The sequence below is a fragment of the Microcebus murinus genome, chromosome 24 (assembly GCF_040939455.1).
Source record: "Microcebus murinus isolate Inina chromosome 24, M.murinus_Inina_mat1.0, whole genome shotgun sequence".
In the NCBI taxonomy this organism is placed as follows: Eukaryota; Metazoa; Chordata; class Mammalia; order Primates; family Cheirogaleidae; genus Microcebus; species Microcebus murinus.
The window spans coordinates 4411834-4437442 of record NC_134127.1 but is presented as its reverse complement, the minus strand read 5'-3'; the positions used below and the strand labels follow the sequence as shown (position 1 = coordinate 4437442).

Sequence of the window (25609 nt, the reverse complement as noted above, 5' to 3'; positions counted from 1 at the left end):
TACTTGTGCTTCCCTCTCTGAATTCTGTGCTCTTTAGCACGGTACTGCCTTTCAATGACTAAAGGCATTTTAAGTGTTTCTTACGGATCTCTAGAAATCAGTTTCTTCATCCGTTTTATCAAAAGATTGGAGCAAACTTTTTCTATGGTCTCCTCCAGCCCTGACAGCCCAGGCCAAGCGGAAACTGCCGTTCTGGCTGCCGGTCTGGCGACAATACTACCGTGTTTCCCCGAAACTAAGACAGGGTCTTATATTTATTTTTCCTCAAGAAGACACCCTAGGGCTTATTTTCAGGGTATGTGCTGTTATTTTTAAGTATGGTACAACAATCTACATTTATTCCAATATAGTGAAGTCGTCTTCTTCTGGAACATCACCATAACTCTCCAAACCCCGAATTCCATCCTGAATGTCTTGCGACTCTATTTCCTTTAGAACCATTGGCCCCAATCTTTCATGTGGGGCGCTAGAGCTCTCATGGGGCAGATGAGAAAGGCTGCTCATCTTCTTGACCGCTCTGCCAGGAAATGCATGTGTCGTTCAGATGCGCTGCTGCGTAGCCAGGGCCATCACTAGGTCTTATTTTCGGGGTAGGGCTTCTATTGCACAAATGTTTATACATCCCGCCAGGGCTCATTTTATGGGCAGGGCTTATTTTCGTGGTAGAGCTTCTATTGCACAAATGCTTAGACATCCTGCTAGGTTTTATTTTATGGGTAGGTCTTATTTTGGGGGCAGGGCTTCTATTGGGCAAATGCTTAGACATCCTGCAGGGCTCATTTTATGGGTAGGTCTTATTTTCGGGGAAGGGCTTCTATTGGGCAAATGCTTAGACATCCCGCCAGGGCTCATTTTATGGGTAGGTCTTATTTTGGGGGCAGGGCTTCTATTGGGCAAATGCTTAGACATCCTGCAGGGCTCATTTTATGGGCAGGTCCTATTTTCTGGAAAGGCGGCAACAACACGCCCGCGGAGCCTCGCATGGCCGTCAGGGGGCGCTCGCTCGGCCGGGCGAGGAGGAGGCCGGGTTCGCGGTGTACTTACTGCACCGAGGAGGAAACGGAGAGCAGCGGCGCGAATCCCTGCCACCTCACAGAAAGCAACGAGCCACGCCAGAGCAGGTGGCCGCGCGCGGGCACGGGTCTTGGGCTTCACGGCGGACGCGAGAGGCGCCCAGGTGCCGAGGCTCGCCCGGGCCCTCGCGGGGCTCCCCGGGGCACGGCGGGGAGAAGCCACCTGGGGTGCAATTGCAGCCGGGGTGCAATTGCAGCCGGGCGGCCGTCGGGGTCGCAGCCCGGCTCTCCTCCTCCAGGCCCCGCGGAGCCGGCCGCGGGCAGAGGTCCGGGACTCTGGCAACCTCCCCAGCCCGCCCTGCGCGGAGGAGGGCAGGGCCCCCACGGCCTCCCTCCAACTCAGCCCCTTGTCCCTGTCATCGGCCACAAGCCCGGCCGGCCCTGCATGGCTCTCGTGGAGTTGGCGCGCTCGGGGCCTGTGCTAGCAAAAAAAGCTCCCGTCCGCGGAAGTCAGTCTCCCTCAGCTCCACACCTGCCCCCCCCCCAAGCTGCTGGAGCAGCGCCCACAGGGACCGCCTCTCCACCTGTCAGGGGCACGGGTGACAGTCCGCAGATGGAACCCACGGCCCCAGTACAAGTCTAAACATTCCCAAGGAGTCTGACAGCTGGCACACGGGCGCGTGTCGAGCAAGACCCCGGCAGCATGAGCCCTGGACAACGTTCAAGGACGAGTGTACAAACCAGAGGACTTACTGGCCAGCTTTGCTCAGTGGCGCTGGGAAAATATCCAGAGATGGGGAGAGGAGGCTCTCTTTTTTTTGTCAAGCAAGAACTTCCTCCTCCACTACGAGCCACAGTTGAAAGATTGAGTCCTTGCCAAGAAACCCTTCCACGCCTCAGACAGGGGAGATCTTGCACTGCTCAGGGTTGAAAGAGAGAGAGAGCCATCTTTGGTATGCCAACATCCTAAGAAATAAAACCTGGGCTCCTGGAGCAAAGAAGGCAGCGTGGACAGGTCCAATGCACAGGGAACACCCATATGTGGAAATCCACCAAGCTTGTCCTGAGAGCAGATCAAAGGTTTATAATTCCAGAGCTCAGGAACCTCACCAATGCTTTGTGTACTGTATCACACGAGTGATATAGTGCAACGTTTGCGATTTACCAGGTAGCCTGTAAATCAGCCTGGACAATGGTCTTTGCTCATGGAGTGTAAATAAGAACCCACAAAATGGCCGGGGCGAGGTGGCTCACGCCTGTAATCCTAGCACTCTGGGAGGCCAAGGCGAGTGGATGGCTCAAGGTCAGGAGTTCAAAACCAGCCTGAGCAAGAGTGAGACCCCCGTCTCTACTATAAATAGAAAGAAATTAATTGACCAACTAAAAATATACATAGAAAAAATTAGCCGAGCATGGTGGCACATGCCTGTAGTCCCAGCTACTCAGGAGGCTGAGGCAGGAGGATCACTTGAGCCCAGGAGTTTGAGGTTGCTGTGAGCTAGGCTGATGCCACAGCACTCTAGCCCAGGCAACAAAGTGAGACTCTGTCTCAAAAAAAAAAAAAAAACTCACAAAATGATCCAATGATTTCCATACAAATTTTCTTTCCATAGGAAACTGAAAAAAAATTAAAATAAGGGGGAAAAGTATCAACAGGCTCAAATTTGTAACTCCAGTTTTACTTAAAGAAGATAATATTTCTGCAGCACAGCAAGCACGAGGGGAACGGCATAAGTCATGTAGAGGCTGGGAAACATCAGAATACATTTATAACCCAAGACATTTGCCGGATACAAACAATGCTCTGTGCCTACACACACTTAAGGCATTGAACAAAACTAGTTCCAGGTGGCACTGGGCCCTTACGAGTCTAGCACTGGTTCATAGCATGGGAGATGACAAATGCCCCCGTGCCCTGAGCCTGGCCACTGTGGAAACCCTGCTGACCTCCTGTGGGTGGCACGGTGGCCTTGCCGCTCACTTGCGACTGGTCTCCAGGAGTTCCAGAAAGGGTGGGGAAGCAGGAGGGTGAAAGACTCAAGCTCACTCCCCTGCATCCAAACAGACTTTTCATTCTTTGTTTGATGAGGATTAGGAAGAAAGGGACAAGGATTAGTCATAATTTATGGCCTCTGTCAAAAGCCAGCTCTAAACCGAAGGGAAGGGAATAAGTGGATTATGAAAAGAAAACAAATGGAGAGAAAAGAGGGCAAAGGATAAACTGCATTCAGGAATATTTATTAATTTGATTTTAAAAGGAAAATAAGGGATCCGTTCTAATGGTTCACCTTCCTATGAACCCTGGAGTCCCCCCCAAACCCTGGAGACGTCTTCCTGACACTGTGAGGTAGATCAGAGCTGTTCCGTGGCTAAGGTGAGAGGAGCTGGTGTTTGCAGAGGGAGCCCAGGATAAACCCCAAACCTTGACCTTGTCTAGCCTGCTGCTCTCCTCCTGGGCCACCGTGCCTACAACCCAGAGTGGCTCATCAGGGTCTGGTAGCAGCATTAAGGGAACCAAAGTGCTCTCTCTGCCCTGAGCATGAAGCACACACGTGCACAAGGTGACAGGTGCCCCTACCCAGGCCAGCCCGGCTGCTCCAGGGCGGCTGAGGGCTACTTCCAAGGTAGCAGTGAAGTCCAGGGTGGGGTTTAGAAACCTCCTCTCAAAAGAGAGAGGGAGAGGGTGTGAACCCCACTTGGGAGGGAGGCCCTCCCCATGCCGCCGTCCAACCATGGGGCTCTGGAGGGCAGAGTTTACAGCTGGGGAATTCCGGGCTCATTCTGTACAGAGGCCAGAGGCTTTCTGAAGGTTCTGGGTCAACGGAGTTTGTTGATTCTTGTCCTTAAGGCCTAAGAAACTCCCCGGGAAGCCCTGAAAATGGAGAGAACATATGTTGGGGTGAAGAAGCAGAGGGTGGGAAGGGAGAGCTGGCGAGAGGGGCAGAGATCAAGGACCCTGGAAAGCATGGGGCACCACCCAGCCACAAAAATCCCACTCCCGACTCCCACCCAGCCCGGGCGGGAACACATCCGCACTCACAGGGGCCCCTGTTCTTGTCTGTCCTTCACACCCGAAGTGGATTGTCACCTTCATAGCCATGAAACCTTGGAGAGAAATCAGAACCGAGGCCGAAGGGGTAGGACAGCCACTAGCCTTCTCTTCCGGGGCGAGAGCCAGGTCTAGTGACCGCAAGAAATCTAGGCGGCCAAAGAACTGAGCCAGAAAACCAAAACTGCAGCCGACCGGGCAGGACGCTGGCCTGGGGCGCGGCAGCACGTTCCTTCCCGTGGGGCACCTTTGGGTCCCAGGGTGAAGAACAGCCCGCCCCCCTTTGCTTCGATCCGGCTGGTCGGATCTGTTTTGGTTCCCTACTCCCCGTCCTCTGTTCTCTTAAGGCAGAGCCACCCTCCCCCACCTTGTCCTAGCAACCCCCAAATTCAACAAGTCAACCCAGGGAGACACGCAACGCTTCCCCATCCTGCGCCACCGGTCCCTTGGCCCGAGTGACCTACCCGTCGAGCGGCGGGCACTGCCTGGACTGCGCGGGGCTGCGCAGGGCTGCGGGGGCGCCCGAGGGGACGCGGGCCGGGGAGGAGGCGGCGCGGGGCTCCTCCCGCCGGCGGCGGCACAGCAGACGGCGGAAGGCGCTGCGAAAGTCCGGGCTGCGGCAGTAGATGAGCGGGTTGAAGGCAGAGTTGGCATAGCCCAGCCAGTTAAGGGCGAGGAATGCCGGGCTGGGGACTAGAGAGTGGCCCCCGAGGGCGCGCAGCACGTTGGCCAGGAAGAAGGGCAACCAGCAGAGAGTGAAGGTGCCCATGATGAGCCCCAGGGTGCGCAGGGCCCGGTGTTCCCGGAGAGGCAGCAGGCGCGCGGGCCGCCGGCCGCAGGAGGGCCCTCCCTCGGGCGAGGCGCACGTCCCCGCCAAGGCAGGGGACCGAGGGCGCGACGCAGCCGGCGGAGACTCCTCCGGCGGAAAGCGGCCCAGCTCCCCGCGCATCGCGCGCAGCTGGCGCGTAGCCACGACGAACACTCTCGCGTAGACGAAGAGCATCACCAGAAGCGGAAGGTAGAAGGACACGGAGGAGGAGAGCAGCACGTAGGGCATGTTGGAGGCGAAGACGCAGCAGCGCGGATTGGCGTGGCAGCGCTGCGCCTCGGCGTCGGCCCCTACGCGCCACCACTGGCTCATGATGGGCGCAAACGACACCGCGGCGGATACGAGCCACACCAGCACCACGGCTGCCCGGGCGCGGCGCTTGGTGACCAGGGCGCCGTAGCGCAGCGGGCTGGTCACGGCCAAGTAGCGGTCCACGGCCAGGGCGCACAGCGTCTCGATACTGGCCGTCACGCACAGCACGTCCACCGACGTCCACAGCTCGCACCCAGTGGCGCCCAACGGCCAGTGGCCAGTCAGCGCCAAGGTGGCCCCCGGCGGCACCACCAGGAGCCCCATTACCAGGTCGGCCGCTGCCAGCGACGTCACGAACACGTTGGTTATGGTCTGGAGTCTCGGCGTCCGGGCGATGGCCACGATCACCAGCAGGTTGCCTCCCACGGTGGCCAGCACCGCCAGCGCCAGCAGCGCCCCCGCCAGCGCCGCCCACGGCACCCCTGGCAGCCCACTCGCGTTGGCGGTATGGGGCGCCAGGGTGGGGGCGTCTGGCCACGAGGCCAGAGAGCCGTTCCCGTGAGGCCACGGAGCCATCCCCTCGCCGCGCGTGGGGCGGGAGGGACCCAGGGAGGGAGTCTCCCAGATCGCCGGGCTCAGGGGCGGGGGCAGCGGGGCGTGGGAGCGAGCCCCCCAGCCTGGGCCATCTTCCCGGTGGAAGGGACGCGGACTCTCAGCCTGCCCCCTCCCCACTCCGTCGGTGCCACCGCTCTGGGGGGAGGAGTGGCTGCGCTTAAAGGGGCAGCGGCCACTAGTCTCAGTGGAGGGGCCCCGGGAGGGGGATGGGAGTGTGGGGAGGGAGGCAGGATGGATGCTCGAGTTCTCCTTTAGCCAAAGCTGGAGTAGCAGATGCCCGACTCCTCTGCCACGACCTGTCCGCCGCTACCACGGCCAGGCGCGGGGACTCAGCACAGCACTCCCTTGGCACTGGATTCCTGGAGCCCTGCGCCTGCTTTCTCAGAAGGTCCAGCAGCAGCACTGGGGCAAGGGGAAGAGCGAACGCTTGCACCCCACCCTTTACCAAGTCAGAGGGGAGGGGGCCCTCCCGGCTCTAGCAGAGCCGTGCACCCTAGCAGTCGCCCCTCATGCGCCCTGGCCGGCCACTAAGGTATTTTAAACAAAGTAATGGTGGGCAGACCCTAACTCCTCTCCTCTCCCAAGACCTCATCCCAGTGAGCTTCCTCCCTTTCCCTTCTTCTATTTCGTTTACCCTCTGTTTTCCTCCACTGTCCTGTTCGTTTTTCAGAACAACTACGGAAGAAATTTGCCACGTTTCTGGAGTTTTTTTCATTGACTGCCCATTTGTGTTTGGATCTTGCCTTTAGGTAACCTATGATGCCAGAGCGAATGGATTCCTCCATCTTCCCCGCCCCGCCCCCCCCACCTGTCCGCCTTCCAGTTTCCCGGACAGACCCCTTCCCTTAAAGTTCTTCTGTCATGAAGACATTAAAAATGGATGCTCACCGTCACCTGCCCACAAACCTTCCATCATCACCCCCCCTCTCCCATGGTAAAGTGTTCACTCCACTTCCTTAAAGATTTTATTCATGAACGTTTAAAAACTAGAAGGCAGGCCAAGCACGGTGGTGGCTCACACCTGTAATCCTAGCACTCCGGGAGGCCGAGGCAGGCGGATTGCTCGAGGTCAGGAGTTCGAAACCAGCCTGAGCAAGAGCAAGACCCCCGTCTCTACTATAAATAGAAAGAAATTAATTGGCCAACTAATATATATAGAAAAAATTAGCCGGGCTAATTTTTTCTATATATAGTAGTATATATATAGTATATATATAGTAGTAGTCCCAGCTACTTGGGAGACTGAGGCAGCAGGATCGCTTGAGCCCAGGAGTTTGAGGTTGCTGTGAGCTAGGCTGACGCCACGGCACTCACTCTAGCCTGGGCAACAAAGCGAGATTTTGTCTCAAAAAAAAAAAAAAATACAAACTAGAAGGCATTGGGTTGAGGAACTCACAGGTTCACCTTGAGTGTGTGGACTGCCAGGCCTGTGTTCTCTCCACAGCCTGGTCAGAGGCCTCCCTCCCCTGACAAGCCGGGGCCCCTTCCCTTCTCTCTCCTCACCCAGACCCAACAGGCCTAGTTCTGCCAGCACAAGCCCTCCCAGCTGCTGACCCAGCTCCTCTCAGATTGGGTGTGAAACTGGGAAATAAGCCCCCAGGTTCAAGTTGAGGGGCAGGAAGGTAAGATACAATCATTAGGGCCCGTCAGGATCTGGTGCTTGGGCCGTCTTGCCTCCTCCGCTGAAAGGAGGGGACCAAAGGGGGAAAAAACGATCATGGAAAATGCCTGCAGGGCCGTGCCCCAGCAAGTTGCTTTTGAACAGCTCCATATTTCAAAAAAAAAAAAAAAAAAAACGCTGTATAGTCAGTCACTGGTCTAAGCAATCCCTCTGGGAGGCTGAGCCAGGGGTTGGGAGTTAGGAAGATTGGAGAAGTAAGAACCTAAAATTATCCCTGAGGAAAAAGAACCGGCTTCATCTCCCAGGGACCCAGCCACTCACCCATGAGCAGGGTTTTTCAGGGTCTCCCAAGCAAATGCCGTCCATGGCCAGGAAGGACGCCGCCCAGCAGGCCTTCAGATCCGTGGAAATGCCTGGGGGGATGGAGGTGAAGAGGCAGCCTCTGGCCTCTACCCTGCCCCTGCCCCCCAAAGTCATGCCAGAGTGGTGCAGGCCCCACTGGGCCGAGTCTTGGCCGTGTGTGGCTCCTTGCTGATCAAAGGCAGCCTCTCCCAAGTTGGGTTTTGCAACACCCTAGGGTGTTGCCAGTTCTCTTACAGCAGTGTCATAAGATTCTCAAAAATCAATCTTTAAAACAAATACATAGCATTTGGCAGGTGTTTTGTTTTTTTTTTCCAGGATATTGGAGTTGGCTGGGGAAGGGAAGGGGTGTCGGGAAGTCAAGCAACTTCAAAGGATGTCATTGCTTTAGGGGTGACCTAGTTTTTTGAAGGACCTGTGTAAAAATGTTTACATTTTCAAAAAAGACAAGATTTCCCAAACCACATAACCATGCCTAAGTTTAGAGAATGATTAGGCCCATAACCAAATGACACTGTGGGAAGAGAAATTCCAGACTCCTGCTCGCAAAGGCTTTTATGAGCACAGAGAGTAACTGGAGGCATCTGGCTTCCTTCCTTCCTTCCTCCTCTGCCTGCCCACTCCTCCTCTCTCCCTGTCTGGGTGTCCCCTGCCCAGCTCACAAGGATGCAGGGCTCTCTCTTTTGCCACTTTGATCTCTGGAATTATTCTCCCTTTTTTTGTGATTTTGTGCTTTTTTAACTTCACTTTTTTTTCAAAGACACAGTCTTGTTCTGTTGCTCAAGCTGGAATGCAGTGGCCCGATCATAGCTCACTGCAACCTCGAACTCCTGGACTCAAGAGATCCTCCCATCTCAGCCTGCTGCGTACATGGAACTACCAGCCCATGTCCCCACACCTGGTTAATTTTTAACAATTTTTTTTTTGTAGCGATGGGGGTCTCACTGTGTTGCCTAGGCTGATCTTGAGCTCCAGCCTCAAGCGATCCTGCCTCCTCAGCCTCCCAAAATGTTGGGATTATAGGCATGAGACACTGCACCCAGCCTAACCTAATTTTCTGAATAGATAATACATTCAAGTTGGTCACGGTGGCTCATGCCTGTATTACTAACACTCTGGGAGGCTGAGGAGGGAGGATCTCTCAGCAAGAGCAAGACCCCTTCTCTACTAAAAATAAAAAAAAATTAGCCAGGCAAATAAAAAACAGAAAACAGTGTCCAAGCATAGTGGCATGCACCTGTAGTCCCAGCTACTCCAGGGGCTGAGGCAGGAGGATTGCTTGAGCTCAGGAGTTTCAGACCAGCCTAAGACGAGACCCTTTCTCTACTAAAAATAGGAAAAAAAAATTAGCCAGGCAACTAAAAATAGAAAAAATTAGCCGGGCATGATGGCGCATGCCGGTAGTCCCACCTACTTGGGAGGCTGAGGCAGGAGGAATCACTTCAGCCCAGGAGTTTGAGGTTGCTGTGAGCTAGGCTGATACCGTGGCACTCTAGCCCAGGCAAGAGAGGGAAACTCTGTCTCAAAAAATAAATAAATAAAAATTGAAAAATACATAATACATTCACATTATTCAACCATCAAAATATACAAAATGCATATAACAGAAAGTTGCCTTCATCCCAGTTTTCCTCTCCGTAACAGGTAACTACCATTAGTCTCTTGTTTATCCTTCTAGTAATATTTTTTGTACATATAAGTCAATGAAAATATATATTCTTTTGTCATTTCTTTCTACATAAATAATAGTAAGATATACTCACAATTCTGCACCTTGCTTATTTTAACTATTAATGCATATCTGTGATTCTACCAGATCAATACCCAAAACCATCCCATTTTTAGTATTCCATCACATGCATATATCACAGTCTGTGAAACCAATCAGCCACAGATGAATGTCTAGCTTACTTCGTTTCTTTACTAATAGATGATATTGCGATGAATAACTTATGTACGGCCGGGCGCGGTGGCCCACGCCTGTAATCCTAGCACTCTGGGAGGCCAAGGCGGGCAGATTGCTCGAGTTCAGGAGTTTGAAACCAGCCTGAGCAAGAGCAAGACCCCGTCTCTACTATAAATAGAAATAAATTAATTGGCCAACTAATATACATAGAAAAAAAATTATCCGGGCATGGTGGCGCATGCCTGTAGTCCCAGCTACTCGGGAGGCTGAGGCAGGAGGATCGCTCGAGTCCAGGAGATTGAGGTTGCTGTGAGCTAGGCTGATGCCACGGCACTCATTCTAGCCTGGGCAACAGAGTGAGACTCTGTCTCAAAAAAACAAAACAAAAAAAAAAAACAAAAAAAAAACTTATGTACACATGTCATTTTGTGTGTAAGTATATTCTACGAATAGAATTTGCTACGTTATAAGGTATATGCATTTGGAAATCTGAAAGATATTGCCCAGCAGCCCTCCCTGGGCGATGTAACCGTTTCCACTCTCACCATTGTGGTTCTTGGCGGCCAGCGGGGTGGGGGGGGTGTAGAGGCAAGTGGCCTACTGCTCCGGGAAGTCATGCCGGTGACCGGCCTAAGGGGAATTAGTGCTGCTGTCTGTGGAGGTCATCCAAGTCTGGACAGACGCATGCACTGCCCAGAGCGAGCACTGCACTGGCCCTCGGCCCCGGCACGACCTCTGCTCTGTGCCCCTGGAGGCTGGCAGTGAATGCGGGCCTCTGAATCTACCGAGTTCAGGCCCCCAGGCTGCTGTTTATGTGTTGGGGGCGCCAGGGGTTATGTGTCGGGGAGACAGCGGTCCGTGATGTGCAGCATGCGGCCTCAGAGCCAGAGTGCCGCTGCCTGATGGGCAGCGCTCATAGCAGGGAAGAGCTCTCCCTCCCTCGCTGGGTGCAGCTTGCATGCTATGAGCATCGTGACACAGTGCATATGTGTGTGTGCGTGGGTCTGTGTATGTGTTTATGTGACACGGTATGAAGAAGCCCGCGGAGTTCAGGTGACCATGGCCTTGTCGTACCTTGTCCGAGACGACCCGTGCCAGAGGTGGTTATGTTCCATCACCCCTCCTGCTTCAAAGTTCTTGAAGGAAACCTGGTGCAGTGGCTCGCATCTGTAATCCCAGTACTTAGGGAGGCTGAGGCGGGAGGCTCGCTTGAGGCCAGGAGCTAAAGACCAGCCTGGGCAGCATAGTGAGACCCCATCTCTACAAAAAAAAAAAAAAAAGAAAAGAAAATTTTGCAGGGCATGGTGGTGCACACCTGTAGTCTCTGCCCAGGAGGCTGAGGTGGGAGGATCGCCTGAGCCCATAAGTTCAAGGTTGCAGTGAGCTATGATCGCACCAATGTACTTCAGCCTGGGCAACAAAGCAAGACTCTATCTCTAAAAAAACTAAGTTCTTGGAAGGGAGCAAAAACTAGGTGAAAGTATTTCCTGCCCCTTTACCCTGTCTCTCTTCCCTGTTGCCCCCAGTAACCATCCATTCAATTTTTTGAAATCGTGTGTATATGTGTAGCCTCTGAACAGCTGGTTTGGTGTTTGCTCTTTCTCCTTCTGTCCCAGTTAGTCTAGGGGCATAGGGTGGCAGTGGCATGGCATACCGGCTAACAAGGGTCTCACAGACCAGACCCAACACCAACTTTTTTGTTGTTGTTGTTTGAGACAGAGTCTCACTTTGTTGCCCAGGCTAGAGTGAGTGCCGTGGCGTCAGCCTAGCTCACAGCAACCTCAAACTCCTGGTCTCAAGCGATCCTCCTGCCTCAGCCTCCTCCCAAGTAGCTGGGACTACAGGCATGTACCACCATGCCTGGCTAATTTTTTCTATATATATCAGTTGGCCAATTAATTTCTTTCTATTTATAGTAGAGACGGGGTCTCGCTCTTGCTAGGGCTGGTTTTGAACTCCTGACCTTGAGCAATCCGCCCGCCTCGGCCTCCCAGAGTGCTGGGATTACAGGCATGAGCCACCGCGCCCGGCCTCAACACCAACATTTTACAGAATTAAATTGCTGCCCGGAGAGGAAATGGAGGCTTGTCCACAATCACACAGTAAAGTTTCATTTCTGACAGGAACACTGGTGTCCCCGGAGCCGGCTCCCATTCCAGAACATTCCCCCACTCCCCGCCAGGCTGGGGCTGCTGCCGCCCACTGGTCTGTCCTCCTGGGGGAGGCCCAGCATGGACCACCATCTCCCAGGCAGGCGGCGGGCAGAGAGGCGAACCCTATCAGAGCTGAAAAGAAGTCCCTAAGACTTTCCTGTCGCCCACAACTCGGCACAGCAAACGCCATCCACATCTCATCTGCTTCCCTCGGTCAGACCCGGAGGACTGGAAGGGGGACAGAGAGGGGGCCTCTGTTCTTGGGAAACCGAAGGAACCTTGGTGTGGAAGGGCTGGCCTGGGACAGGAGCCTTGTCCTGGGGGAGACAAGGTGGGGGGGTGGGTCTAGCTGTGCCTTCTCTTTTAGCTCTTGCTCATAAATGGAAGCAAAGGGACCGAGAAATGTTTCTTCCCTCCTGCAGCAGGGAGAGAAATCCTTGTTCTCATCTCTGAATGACCAGGGAAATCCCTGACTAGCAGAGACGCTGCTCCCAGGGGCTGGGAAAGGGCGCGTCCCACCTACTGCCCAGACCGGGCGCTTGGCCCTCTGTCCAGCAAGGCACCCTGTCCCAGGAGGTGGGGGATCAACCCGAGGGGGGAACGGAAAGCAGGAGGCGGGCCGCCAACCCAGAGATAAGTGTCCAGCGTCACCTTTCGCGTCACCCCCGATACTGCTGCAGCTGAGTTCATTGCAGCCACTGGCTCAGAAAGAGGCTGGCACTTGAGCTGGAGCACACTCCAGCCCCCTCCCCTGGGACACACATGCAGCGCTGGGACAGGGACAGAAGAGGGCAAGGCAGGAGGATGGTCCTGCAGGGACGCCCAGACCAAGAAGGAGCGAGCAGCTCTCCCGGCTGCCAAGCGGAGGGGAGCGGAGCCCCACGAACCCTTGTGCAGGGGCCCAAGCGCCTCAGGAAAGAACGAGTGAATGACACTGGTACGGGCAAGGTCCAGATGTCAGCGGGAGAGGCTGTGCAGGGGGAGAGGGAAGCGTTTCCTGTTTTTGAAGAAGTCATGGGAAAAATGCCACTTTTGTTTTCCAATCCCAAGAGGAGGCAGGGCATCTTGCTTTCTAGTCTGGACAGGACTGCCTTCCCCCCTCATGATGAAGGGGACACAGGAGGAAGAGGGGGAGGTGCCATCCTCTGGCCTGCCATTCAGTCCCAGTCATCACGGGGCCTGGCTGGTGGGGCCACGGTGCCTTGGGGCCCCCAGCCTTTCCTCACTGGGAGCACCCAGCTACGCAGGGCCAGCCCCGCATTGGGCATGCTCGTAGAGAGAGACGACAGGAGGACCTGTCCCTACCCCAGGGTAGGGAGCTCCCAGCCCCACAAAGGGAGTTGCTCCGTCCCCATGGGAGCCCTGCACATCCTGTGGTTGGCAACTTTAGGCACGGATATTGGGCAGGGTGACTTTATCCCATCGCAAAGAAGGGAAGAAAGCAAAGAAGGGCATCTCCTGGGGATGCCAAGGTGACACCTTTGAGGAGAGCCTGCTGTGCCTTCAGCCCAGCCCTCCCTCCCAGGAGCGGACAGGCCATTTCTCACCCCTAGTTCTGTCTTCCTGATCCCGGCTCTCAAGGCCCAAAGAGGACAGCAGTGGCCTGAGTCACACCTCCTGCCTCTCCCCCTGAGCCTGTCCCCAGCAGTCCTTATGAAAATGACGCTTCGTGGGTGCTCTGCAAGACATTAGCAGCAGGAGTCCATGAGGGTCATCATTTCTCTACCACAAATAGTGCTGTTAAGATTTAGCAATAGCAGGGCGCTGTGGCTCACACCTGTAATCTTAGCACTCTGGGAGGCCGAGGCGGGTGGATCGTTCGAGCTCAGGAGTTCAAAACCAGCCTGAGCAAGAGCGAGACCCCGTCTCTACTATAAATAGAAAGAAATTAATTGGCCAACTAATATATATAGAAAAAAAAATTAGCCGGGCATGGTGGCGCATGCCTGTAGTCCCAGCTACTCGGGAGGCTGAGGCAGGAGGATTGCTTGAGCCCAGGAGTTTGAGGTTGCTGTGAGCCAGGCTGATGCCACAGCACTCGCTCTAGCCTGGGCAACAAAGCGAAACTCTGTCTCAACAAAAAAAAAAGATCTAGCGAGGACACCTGTTCAGGGCCACAGAGGACACAAGGTGATGAGACCAGGAAGAAAAGCCATTTCTCCCAGGTGCCCAGCCTGGACCTTTCTCCTCTGGCCTTTCCTGGCAGCTTGTTCTACCTTCTCTGCCTGAGAGGAGAGGAGAGGAGAGGGGCGTGGGGTTCAGGGGAGGGAGGCGGAGGTGCAGGGAAGGCTGGAGACAGAATGCAAGTCATCAACGTTGGCCTCCCCTTCCTGGAATTCGGATGGCCTCCATCCTGAGGGACAAAGGACGTGAAAGGGTTACTCCAGCAGTGAAGAGGGGGTGGGATCCGAGCTGCAGGGGCAGGGAGCAGGAAGGAGGACTTTGTTTATGGGGCACAGTTTATCTGCAAGCCCAGGGTGGGAAGGTCCTGGAAGGGGTGGGGTGGGGAGTCAAGCAGGGGGAGATGTAAACAGTGCTGGGAATGCCAGCTCTCTCCTGGGAGGTGGGGGCCGTGGAAGACAGCCCTGGCTTTCTGAAAAAGGGGCTTCTGTTTTTGCCATTCAGACCCCATTAAAATACTTCAAATGAGGCCCAGGGACACTCAAGGCTCAGGGCTCCTGTGTTTCCCAGAGTCCCTACCAGGACCACAGAGCACCAAGAGCAAGCTGAGGACAGTGTGCCCTTCCTTTATTCCATCACCCCCTTCTCTGGAGGGAGAAAGAGGCACCAATGAACCCACTGGAGTCTGTTTCCCATGGTGCCAGGGTGAGGGTCAGGGGACAAGGACAGGTTTCCCATGGTGCCAGGGTGAGGGTCAGGGGACAAGAAGGACAGGTTTACCGTGGTGCCAGGGTGAGGGTCAGGGGACAAGAAGGACAGGTTTACCGTGGTGCCAGGGTGAGGGTCAGGGGACAAGAAGGACAGGTTTCCCATGGTGCCAGGGTGAGGGTCAGGGGACAAGGACAGGTTTCCCATGGTGCCAGGGTGAGGGTCAGGGGACAAGAAGGACAGGTTTACCGTGGTGCCAGGGTGAGGGTCAGGGGACAAGAAGGACAGGTTTCCCATGGTGCCAGGGTGAGGGTCAGGGGACAATGGTTCCCATTGTCCTTGGGAGCCGATGCAGAGCTCCTTGCATTCCCGTTGGATGGCAGATGTAGGTGCCCAGCAAGGCAGAAACTCATATGAGAGAGCTCTCACATGTAGGCACACACACACAGGGATGAGCACATGCGTGTTCACACACATACCACGTACACTCCCGCATACAATCACACGCACATTTGGAGTCCCACAGCCTCCGAGAGGTGTAGACACACGCAACGGAAACCCAGATACCCAGAGGCACACCCTTCCTTCCCACCAAGACAGTCCTGACGCCCACGCGCGCAGCAAGCGCACCCAGACGCAAGCCCACACGCCATGCAAAAGGCGGGCGACTGTCCCCCACGGGGGCTCGCTCCAGCTGCGGAGCTGGGAGTGCAGCTCCGGACCACGTGGCCGCAGAGCGCTCGGTGGCGCAGTTGCAGAAGCGGAACCGGGTCAGGGGCCGGCACGCTTGGCTGCGTCTCTCACCGCTCATCCCCGAGTCGCGGCGCTGACGGCGCGGAACTGCAGGTCTCGGGTCTGCCGTGGGAAAGTCCTTTTAAAGCATGAAAGGCCCAAGCGCTTACATCAAACCCAGCGCAACCCCAGAGGGAACCGGTCACCGCTAGCCAGCTGTGCGCAGCGTTGGATTGTCATTTGTCCGGGGAAACTCCTCAGGCAGAGTCCTTTTCTTGGAAGAGGAAGAGAAGGACCGAGAAAGAATGCCGGCCGCATTGCGTCCATGGCTCGATTCACCGGTCAGCGCGCGCTGGACGCAGCCGGGTGGCTGGCACCGGGCTGGGTGCTGGGGGTGCCGGGCGGTGTCGCGCACGGCAGCCACCTCCGGAGAGTTTCCACTCCAGAAGACGAGACTGAAACGCAGGGACCCCACTGCCCAGCCACTGGGGCAGGGGGAGGGAGGCGAGTGGCAGGGCTAGTGGGAGTCCAGGGCAGGAGAAATCACTGCCAGAGGGGTTAGTCGGAAATTCAGGGGAACTGGAATTGGGTGTTAACACCCGGCTACCGCCGGGCGCGGTGGCTCACGCCTGTAATCCTAGCTCTCTGGGAGGCCCAGGCGGGCGGATTGCTCCAGGTCAGGAGTTCGAAACCAGCCCGAGCAAGAGCGAGACCCTGTCTCTACTATAAATAGAAATAGGCCGGGCGCAGTGGCTCACGCTTGTAATCCTAGCACTCTGGGAGGCCGAGGCGGGCGGATTGCTCAAGGTCAGGAGTTCAAAACCAGCCTGAGCGAGACTCCGTCTCTACTATAAAAATAGAAAGAAATTAATTGGCCATCTCATATATATATATAAAATTAGCCGGGCATGGTGGCTCGTGCCTGTAGTCCCAGCAACTCGGGAGGCTGAGGCAGGAGGATCGCTTGAGCCCAGGAGTGTGAGGTTGCTGTGAGCTAGGCTGAGGACACAGCACTCACTCTAGCCTGGGCAACAAAGTGAGATTCTGTCAAAGAAAGAAAAGAAAAGAAAAATAAGGAAAGGAAAGGAAGAAAAGGAAAGGAAAGGAAAGGAAAGGAAAGGAAAGGAAAGGAAAGGAAAGGAAAGGAAAGGAAAGGAAAGGAAAGGAAAGGAAAGAAAGGAAAAGAAAGAAAGGAAAAGAAAGGAAAGGAAAGGAAAGAAAGAAAAGAAAGGAAAGGAAAGGAAAGAAAGGAAAAGAAAGAAAGGAAAAGAAAGGAAAGGAAAGGAAAGAAAGAAAAGAAAGGAAAGGAAAGAAAGGAAAGAAAAGAAAGGAAAGGAAAGAAAGGAAAAGAAAAGAAAGGAAAAGAAAGAAAGGAAAGAAAAGAAAAGAAAGGAAAGAAAGAAAAGAAAGGAAAGGAAAGAAAGGAAAAGAAAAGAAAGGAAAGGAAGAAAAGAAAGGAAAGAAAGGAAAGGAAAGGAAAAGAAAAGAAAAGAAAGAAAGGAAAGGAAAGGAAAAGAAAAGAAAGAAAGGCAAGGAAAGGAAAGAAAGGAAAAGAAAGAAAGAAAGAGAAAGGAAAGAGAAAGGAAAGGAAAGGAAAGGAAAGGAAAAGAAAAGAAAAGAAAGAAAGGAAAGGAAAGGAAAAGAAAAGAAAGAAAGGCAAGGAAAGGAAAGAAAGGAAAAGAAAGAAAGAAAGAGAAAGGAAAGAGAAAGGAAAGAGAAAGGAAAGAGAAAGGAAAGAGAAAGGAAAGAGAAAGGAAAGGAAAGGAAAGGAAGGGAAGGGAAGGGAAGGGAAGGGAAGGGAAGGGAAGGGAAGGGAAGGGAAGGGAAGGGAAGGGAAGGGAAGGGAAGGGAAGGGAAGGGAAGGGAAGGGAAGGGAAGGGAAGGGAAGGGAAGGGAAGGGAAAGGAAAGGAAAGGAAAGGAAAGGAAAGGAAAGGAAAGGAAAGGAAAGGAAAGGAAAGGAAAGGAAAGGAGCGCAAACCCCAGTCTTGGCGTCGCGCGGGCGTCACTAGCGGGTGCGGAGCTAGCGGAGAGAAGGCGCACGGGGGATCGGGCGTGCCCGCTCGGGCTCTATCCCCAGCGCCCCAGACGCCCCCAGCGAAGAACGTTCCCAGCAGACAGTCACCCGGCAGAAGCGAGGGCCGCCGGCCCGCCGGGCTGTCAAACGCATGGCTTTCACTGCGAACACAAAATTCCCGAAGCAAAACGCGCGGGCGCCACTGGGGGGCGCCGCCCACCCGCGGGGTCCCGGGGACCCGCACCGCCCCACCGCGCCCCTCTCCGTGCGCCCGCGCGTGCTCTCCGGTGCGCCGGCCCGGCGGGGCTGCGGGCGACGCCAGTGTGGGGCAGCCCGGACCCCACCGGACCCCACCGGACCGGGCGGCGCTGCGCTGTCCCTGCGCGGCAGGTCCTCCGTGCTGGCGCTGTCCGGGCGTGCAGGAGTGTGACCTCCAGTGCACGCGACAAAGTTGGGTTTCAGAGAAACCTGCCACGGCCACGTGCATGCACCGTGTGGATTCCGAGGCCAGGACCCTTTTTTTTTGAGACAGAGTCTCGCTTGTTGCCCAGGCTAGAGTGAGTGCGGTGGCGTCAGCCTAGCTCACAGCAACCTCAAACTCCCGGGCTCCAGCGATCCTCCTGCCTCAGCCTCCCAAGTAGCTGGGACTACAGGCATGCACCACCATGCCCGGCTCATTTTTTCTCTATATTTAGTTGGCCAATTAATTTCTTTCTATTTATAGTAGAGACGGGGTCTCACTCTTGCTCAGGCTGGTTTCGAACTCCTGACCTCGAGCAATCCACCCGCCTCGGCCTCCCAGAGTGCTGGGATTACAGGCGAGAGCCACCGCGCCCAGCCGAGCCCAGGACCTTTCGTCTGCAAAACCGTGGAATGGACACCGGTCCTCGGCTGTGAGTCCTTCTCCAGTAGGTCACTGCTGACGGTGATGCTTTCTGTGACAGCCAGGGAGGCTGGAAGACCCCATCCCGGTCCGCTGGCGTCAGGGGAGGGAAAACGGGATGCAGTTACCTTGCAGCCCTTCCTGGGGCCTTGGGAGATGGGCCCCTGTCGCCACCCAGGGCAGCACGGGGTCCCGCCCTAGGCTAAAGCCCTCCAGGTTCCTGTATGTCTGCTACCGTCCTCCCCAAGTCCATTAGGCTGAAGCCCGAACCCCAGCGGGAAGGCACTGGGAGGGGCGCCTTGGGAGGTGATTAACTTTGTTAACAGATGAGGTCGTGAGGGTAGGGCCAGCGGTGGCCTTAGTGCTCCTGTAAGAAGAGGACAAGACGCAGACCTGCCTCTCAGCCATGAGGACACAGTGAGGAGGCCACTGTCTGCTAGCCAGGAAGAGGACGCTCCCCAGCAACCCAGCCTGCCGCACATTTAGCCTGGACTTTCCGGCCTCCAGAACTGTGAGAAACAAGCGTCCATTGTTGGCCAGGCTCCGTGGCTCACGCCTGTAATCCTAGCACTCTGGGAGGCCAAGGCGGGTGGATCCTTTGAGCTCAGGAGTTCCAAACCAACTTGAGCAAGAGGGAGACCCCGTCTCTACTATAAATAGAAAGAAATTAATTGGCCAACTAATATATATAGAAAAAATTAGCCGGGCATGGTGGCACATGCCTGTAGTCCCAGCTACTCAGGAGGCTGAGGCAGAAGGATTGCTTGAGCCCAGGAGTGTGAGGTTGCTGTGAGCCAGGCTGACGCCACGGCACTCACTCTAGCCTAGGCAACAGAGTGAGACTCTGTCTCAAAAAAAAAAAAAAATCCATTGTTGAAACCACTCAGTCTATGATATTTTGTTATAGCAGCCAATCAGGCTCACATGCTATGCTTGCCTATTTCTTCCTAAAATGGTTTTCCTGGCCTGGAGTGGTGGCTCACGCCTGTAATCCTAGCACCCTGGGAGGCTGAGGCAGGAGGATCGCTTGAGCTCAGGAGTTCGAGACCAGCCTGAACAGAAGGGAGACTCCTGTCTCTACTAAAAATAGAAAAAATTAGGCAGGCAACTGAAAAATAGAAAAAATTAGCTGGGCGTGGTGGCGCATGCCTGTAGTCCCAGCTACTCGGGAGGCTGAGGCAGCAGGATCGCTTGAGCCCGGGAGTCTGAGGTTGCTATGAGCTAGGCTGACACCATCACACTCTAGCCCAGGTGACAGAGTGAGACTCTGTCTCAAAAAAAATACAAAATAAAGTGTGGGAATCACTGGAGTAGTGGTTGAATGTATGGGCTTTGGACTAAGTATGTTATACAAATATTCAAATTCGGGCTTTGGGCATGGGCAGGCTACGCTCCCACCCCCAATATCATTTTCCTCACATATGAAATGAGAGTAATACTACTTGTCTTGCTGGGAGCAGTGGCTCATGCCTGCAATCCCAGAATTTGGGAAGGCTGAGGCTAGAAGTTTGAGTCCAGCCTGGGCAACATAGCAAGACCCTGTCCCTAAAAAGGTTTTAAAAATAGCCCCACGTGGTGGTACACACCTGTAGTCCTAGCTAATTGGGAGGCTGAGGCAGAAGGATGACTTGCTTGAGCCCAGGAGTTTGAGGCTGCAGTGAGCAATCATCATGCCATTCTACTCTAGCCTGGGTGACAGAGCAAGACCCTGCCCCCCCCCCAAAAAAGCCAAAAAAACACAAAAAACCCTTGTCTTATAAGGTTGGGGACATTTCAATGATTCTGCCTGTGTAAAACCTCTTGCACGGCACAGGCACGGGGTCGGAGGTCAGTGGACATGCTTTTCCTTTCCTTCACACTTGCAGTGTCACGAATGCCAAGGGGACGTTTGCAGTTTTCAGAACCTTTAGCTAAAAGAAAAAAAGCTAAAGTGAGAGAATTTCAGGCACCCACCTGTGAGTGAAGGAGGTATTCGGGGATGAGGAAGAACGTCCAGGGATCGAGGACTTTGATTCCTCACCTTGTGCATAGGAAATTGTGGAGGGGGGGGTCACAGTCCTCACCCAGAGGAAGAAGTGCATAGTGACTCAACATACCTCTTACACACACACACACACACACACACACACACACACACACGTACTCATTCAGGGCCGGGATTTGCTCCGGGTGGCTCTGCACACTCCCTCCCTGTTATTTCCTTTTCCCATCCTGCTGGGATCTTCTGTTGCCCCTTTTAGGTCCCCTTTTGCACCCAGCTCTGTGCCTAAGCCGACCTAAGGACACACATCAGTGGGCCCCCTTGTCCTTTGCTTCTGGCTGGAGTAGGCCAGCAGAGAAAGGGCGGGAGGAGAGTGGGGCGGGAGTACGAGCAGCCCAGCACGGAAGGCAGCTACTCCTGCACGGAAGGCAGCTACTCCTGCACAGAAGGCAGCTACTCCTGCACGGGGCCTCTCCACTCAGCTCGCCAGCTCTCTGCGTTCCTTTCTCGGCCTCCTTCAGGCCCAGTTTCTGGCCCGGGTACTGCAGTTCCCCTTCTGGTTTCCCTGCCTTTGGCCCACCCCACTGTGAACCGTGCCTTTATTAAACTCTCCTCAAATGACCCAGTTTCAGTGACCCCGATTGATACATCCAGGAAGACTGCTTAGGTCCAAGGAGCTGATCCCCGCCTGGTCCCCCACTGGTCACTGAGTCCCCAGTGCCACTGTTCTTCAGCTGCCCCCAGAGGCTCTCCCTGCTGCCTGGCTCTGCGGCCAACACAGAGGCCTCCTAAGCCTAGCCCGGCTCAGAGGGAAACCCCGAGAGCCAAGGCAGGAGGGAAACCCCGGGCAACACCCTCTCCATCTCCTAAACCACTGTGTGGGTAACATGGGGTTAGAATGAAACCAGCGGCATCCTAAATAGGCCATAAAAGAGACTTCAACGAGCCAGACCAGACAAGGGAGGGCCAGGTGAGAGCAGGTGAGACTTTATAATTTGTCTCCAAGCTGAATACAAGTGGACCTCAGGCTTTTTTGTTTGGTTGGTTTTATTTTATTTTATTTTATTTTATTTTATTTATTTATTTCGAGACAGAGTCTGGCTGTGTTGCCCAGGCTAGAGTGAGTACCGTGGCATCAGCCTAGCTCACAGCAACCTCAAACTCCTGGGCTCAAGCGATCCTCCTGCCTCAGCCTCCCGAGTAGCTGGGACTACAGGCATGTGCCACCATGCCCGGCTCATTTTTTCTATATATATATATATTAGTTGGCCAATTAATTTATTTCTATTTATAGTAGAGACGGGGGTCTCGCTCTTGCTCAGGCTGGTTTCGAACTCCTGACCTCGAGCAATCCTCCCACCTCGGCCTCCCAGAGTGCCAGGATGACAGGCGTGGGCCACCGCGCCCGGCCTGTTTGGTTGGTTTTAAACCCATCAGACACATAGCGGATCCCTATCTTAGTATGTGGCTGGGCAGACCCAAAGAAGTACCTCCCTGCTTCTCTTGTTCCTGGGGCTCCACCCAGGTGAGGTGTCATCCCGTGCTGATATGTCACGTCTCCTTTTTATACTGTTGCGGTGATGGCCGTCAGCCAAGGAAACTATTCATCCACAAGCGCTTGTCCGCGTGTGCACAAGAGCACACTTGATGGTATTTGCATGCATTTCGACATTACGGTTAATTCCTGCAACAGGCGTCTCCTGCGCAGGTATGTCAATCCAAAGGAAGAAGCTGAGGCACAAAATATAATTTTAAAGAGTTAAAACTTGAGCCGAACCGAGCACAGCTGCCGGGGAAACCCTTCCGAGTTGCCTTGGGAAGCGCTCCACTCCCAAGCGCTTTGGTTACAGGCAGGTTTTTAAAGGCGAAAGGGAGCCAGGAGTGGGCGGATACAAAGTTGCTGGACAGGAATTCTCATTGGCTTACAGAAATAACATTGATTGGCGATTGGCCAGACAGTTTTGAATTACAGAGTGTGAGTTACGGCGTGTGTGGGGGCGGGGCATTGTTAGGTTAATTTATGGCTACTTGGCCTGTGTCAGTCCAGAGCTCACATAGCAAGTGGCTTCAAGAGCTGATTACTTAGGGGACGCCTTTTTCGGCCTCCACCCATCTGCACCCAGATGCTCAAATAAACAGCAAAAAGAAAAAAAAAAAAAAAATTGCTGATTACTAACCCGGGTGGGGGCAGGGGGCAGTGAGACAACTGCTGTTGCATTTCAATGGCTCCCTGGGCCAGATCATTTAAAGGGGCTCCAATTATTCAGATAAAAAGTTTCTTTTCTCTCTCAGGCACTCTGCGCCATATGCCGAGGTCTTTTCTAGACTCTGGGCATACGGAAGCCAACAAGCCAGAGTACTTGCTCTTATGGAACGAGTCTTATGTTGGAGGAAATGAAAAAATTATTAGAGGAGTTGGCAGTAGTCTGATGTGTTGCAATGGGAAGGAGATGACTCGTACGGATTTTAAAGCCTGAGAACCTGCTCCTGAGGTTCGGGGACATGGTCAAGATTGCACACCTTAGGCCAGGGACGGTGGCCCAGGCCTGTAATCCTAGCACGGTGGGAGGTCGAGGCGGGAGGATGGCTTGAACCCAGGAGTTTGAGACCAGCCTGAGCAAGAGTGAGACCCCATCTCTACTAAAAAATAGAAAAATTAGGCGGGTGTGGTGGTGCATGCCTCTAGTCCCAGCTACTCGGGAGGCTGAGGCAGGAGGATCGCTTGAGCCCAGGAGTTTGAGGTTGCTGTGAGCTAGGCAGATGCTACGGCACTCTACTCAGGGCAACAAAGTGGACTCTGTCTCAAAAAAAAAAAAAAAAAAAAAGATTGCAGACCCTGCTCTGAGCCACTAAAAGCTTATGTAAAGCCTTGGGAATCCTCCTTGTTAGCTCTTGTGTCCTCTGGCCTTGGCCCCAGGGCTCTTTGGTGCTCCTGTGTTTCCTTGTATGATAAGGAGTTCTGAGCCCGTCTTCCACACTTCTTGCTCCAGATGTAGATCAACCACTCAGAAAGGATATGTTGAAGGAAAAACAGGCAGAGTCGCAATCGACCAGGGGATAATAGACAATCGCTAGCTGTCCCTGTAAGCGATAGCCTTGCTATTGAGTAGTGGAGGCGAAGCAGAACTGAAGGTCCTGGCGTCACCACCCATGGCAGCAAAGGGGCTGAGCGCTGGGATGCCAGAAGACACACTGTTCATCAGCCAAGCACGTAGGTTCACAAGCAAGGCTATCGAAAAAGACTAAAACGGGCCACAGAGAGTGTACTAGGAGATGAACATGCTGGCCATGCCCAGGACAAACAAGGACCACGTACGTCACCACTTACCAAGACCAGGAGGCCCCTCCAGGCTTGCTGGGGGAGGGGGGGGGCTACGCTCAACTCCACAGATTTCATTTATTAGCCTCACAAAGCATTTCCTTCCAGAAGGACCCAGCCTGCGTGCCTTCAGTGAGGAACAGGATGACATACAGTTTTAGGGGCCAAGGGAAAAAGTTTTCCTTCGTCTTCTGAAAGTCTGTTGAAAAATCAGCTCACAAAAGGCAGATGAATTGGAGCAAAGGGACACGAATTTATTTTATTGTGGGCAGCATCGGAATCACAGGAGAATGATTGCCCAATACCCCAGTTGGGTACAGATGGTTATGTGCCCTACTTCTTAGGGAAAAGGAAGACGGAGGAGTGTGGATGATTTTAGGGAGGTCCTAAATGATTTTTATGAGAATTCAATGGGCTTGAAGAAAATACAACAGCTTGGGACAAAGTCTGTTGGACACGCAGAGCGGACAACAGTTTATGACAAAAATCTATTGAGGTGTGTTGTCAGACGTCAGTCTTCTTCCTGGGATGTGAGTTCTGGTAATGAAAACTCCAGGGCCAGGTGCAGTGGCTCACATCTGTAATCCTAGCTCTCTGGGAGGCCGAGGCCGGAGGATCACTCAAGATCAGGAGTTCGAAACCAGCCTGAGCAAGAGCGAGACCCCTGTCTCTACTATAAATAGAAACAAACTAATTGGCCAACTAATATATATAGAAAAAAAAAATCAGCCCAGCATGGTGGCGCATGCCTGTAGTCCCAGCTACTTGGGAGGCTGAGGCAGCAGGATTGCTTGAGCCCAGGAGTTTGAGGTTGCTGTGAGCTAGGCTGACGCCACGGCACTGACTCTAGCCTGGGCAACAAAGTGAGACTGTGTCTCAAAAAAAAATAGAAAACTCCAGGAAGGGCCTAGAGGTGCTTGTTTTCTTCTTTGGCCAGTACAGTCGGGACTTCAGGCAGATGAAGAACTTCAGAGAACAAGTCATCATCCTGTGCTATGGGAGACACAAAGGATTGAGAGATGGGAGGATAGGGGAGGTCGGGAGACCTTGAGGCTGTTTCTTCAGTTCAGTATGTCAAAGCACCGTATTTTGGGGTAGGTTTCTGAGCCCCAACACAGTGATACCATGAACCTATCTGGAATGGGCGAAGCTTCCTGGAGAAAGGCTGACTCAGTACTCCATATCGGGGTAGGGAGGAGAGGAGTCCAGCACCCCTTATTGTGCAAGAAAGCCCAGGAGCCCCGACAGACCACTGAGGTAAGACTACAGACACGCCAGTGAACGTGACGGATTCCCAGTCTCAAAGGCGAAACATCTCCAGCATCAAATAATATTTGTGAGAGGCCGGGCGTGGTGGCTCACGCCTGTGATCCTAGCTCTCTGGGAGGCCGAGGCGGGCGGATTGCTCGAGGTCAGGAGTTCGAAACCAGCCTGAGCAAGAGCGAGACCCCGTCTCTACTATAAATAGAAAGAAATTAATTGGCCAACTAATATATATATATATAGAAAAAAATGAGCCGGGCATGGTGGCGCATGCCTGTAGTCCCAGCTACTCGGGAGGCTGAGGCAGGAGGATCTCTTGAGCCCAGGAGTTGGAGGCTGCTGTGAGCTAGGCTGATGCCACAGCACTCACTCTAGCCTGGGCAACAAAGTGAGACTCTGTCTCAGGAAAAAAAAAAAATTGTGAGCGGTGCACATATTCACACATTCATGCCCACACACGCCAGGTGGCTTGGGTCTCCCTGGATCAGCAGTCAGCTCTAGTACCTCTCACTCCAGCGGTTCCCCTGGGGGCCCTCTCTGGGCACCCCTTTCCCACGCTGGTCCAACCGAACACCAAGGAGTGCCGGTGCTGGCTCAGGGCTGTTCCTAATTTCCCCCGATATTATTTATTAACCTCACAAAGCACTGCATACCAGGAGGACTGGGCCTGAGCGCCTGTTTGGTTACCCACAGAAATTCCACCTCCTTAAAATGATAAAATCAGTCCCTGCCCCTCCCTGCCTGCTGGCCAAGTGGAGCCAGTGGGATGGAATCTTTCTCTGACCCTGC

The 25609-nt window shown here is 54.0% G+C and overlaps 2 protein-coding genes across 2 annotated transcripts in view; both read right to left on the bottom strand.

Moving 5' to 3' along the window:
- Nucleotides 1–7928, bottom strand: part of GOT1L1 (glutamic-oxaloacetic transaminase 1 like 1) — a 31565-nt gene extending 23637 nt beyond the window's left edge. Inside the window, exon 1 of the mRNA XM_075997321.1 lies at nucleotides 7701–7928. Coding sequence (XP_075853436.1) covers nucleotides 7701–7704 — 4 coding nt within the window. The 5' untranslated portion in view covers nucleotides 7705–7928. The remainder of the gene's footprint in view (nucleotides 1–7700) is intronic.
- ADRB3 (adrenoceptor beta 3) lies at nucleotides 3236–6526 on the bottom strand. Its single transcript, XM_075997315.1, has 2 exons — nucleotides 4527–6526; nucleotides 3236–3885 (listed from the first exon to the last, which is right to left on the bottom strand). Exons 1-2 carry the CDS (start codon nucleotides 5717–5719, stop codon nucleotides 3864–3866), a joined length of 1215 nt encoding a protein of 404 aa, XP_075853430.1. The 5' UTR covers nucleotides 5720–6526; the 3' UTR covers nucleotides 3236–3863.
- Nucleotides 7929–25609: the final 17681 nt, after the last annotated feature.

Excerpts from the sequence above, each read along its gene's own strand:
- ADRB3 (XM_075997315.1), bottom strand. The coding sequence starts at position 5,719 with ATGGCTCCGTGGCCTCACGGGAACGGCTCTCTGGCCTCGTGGCCAGAC. Across the intron at positions 3,886-4,526 it reads CAGTGCCCGCCGCTCGACGG|GGCTTCCCGGGGAGTTTCTT; the intron begins GTAGGTCACTCG and ends CTCCATTTTCAG.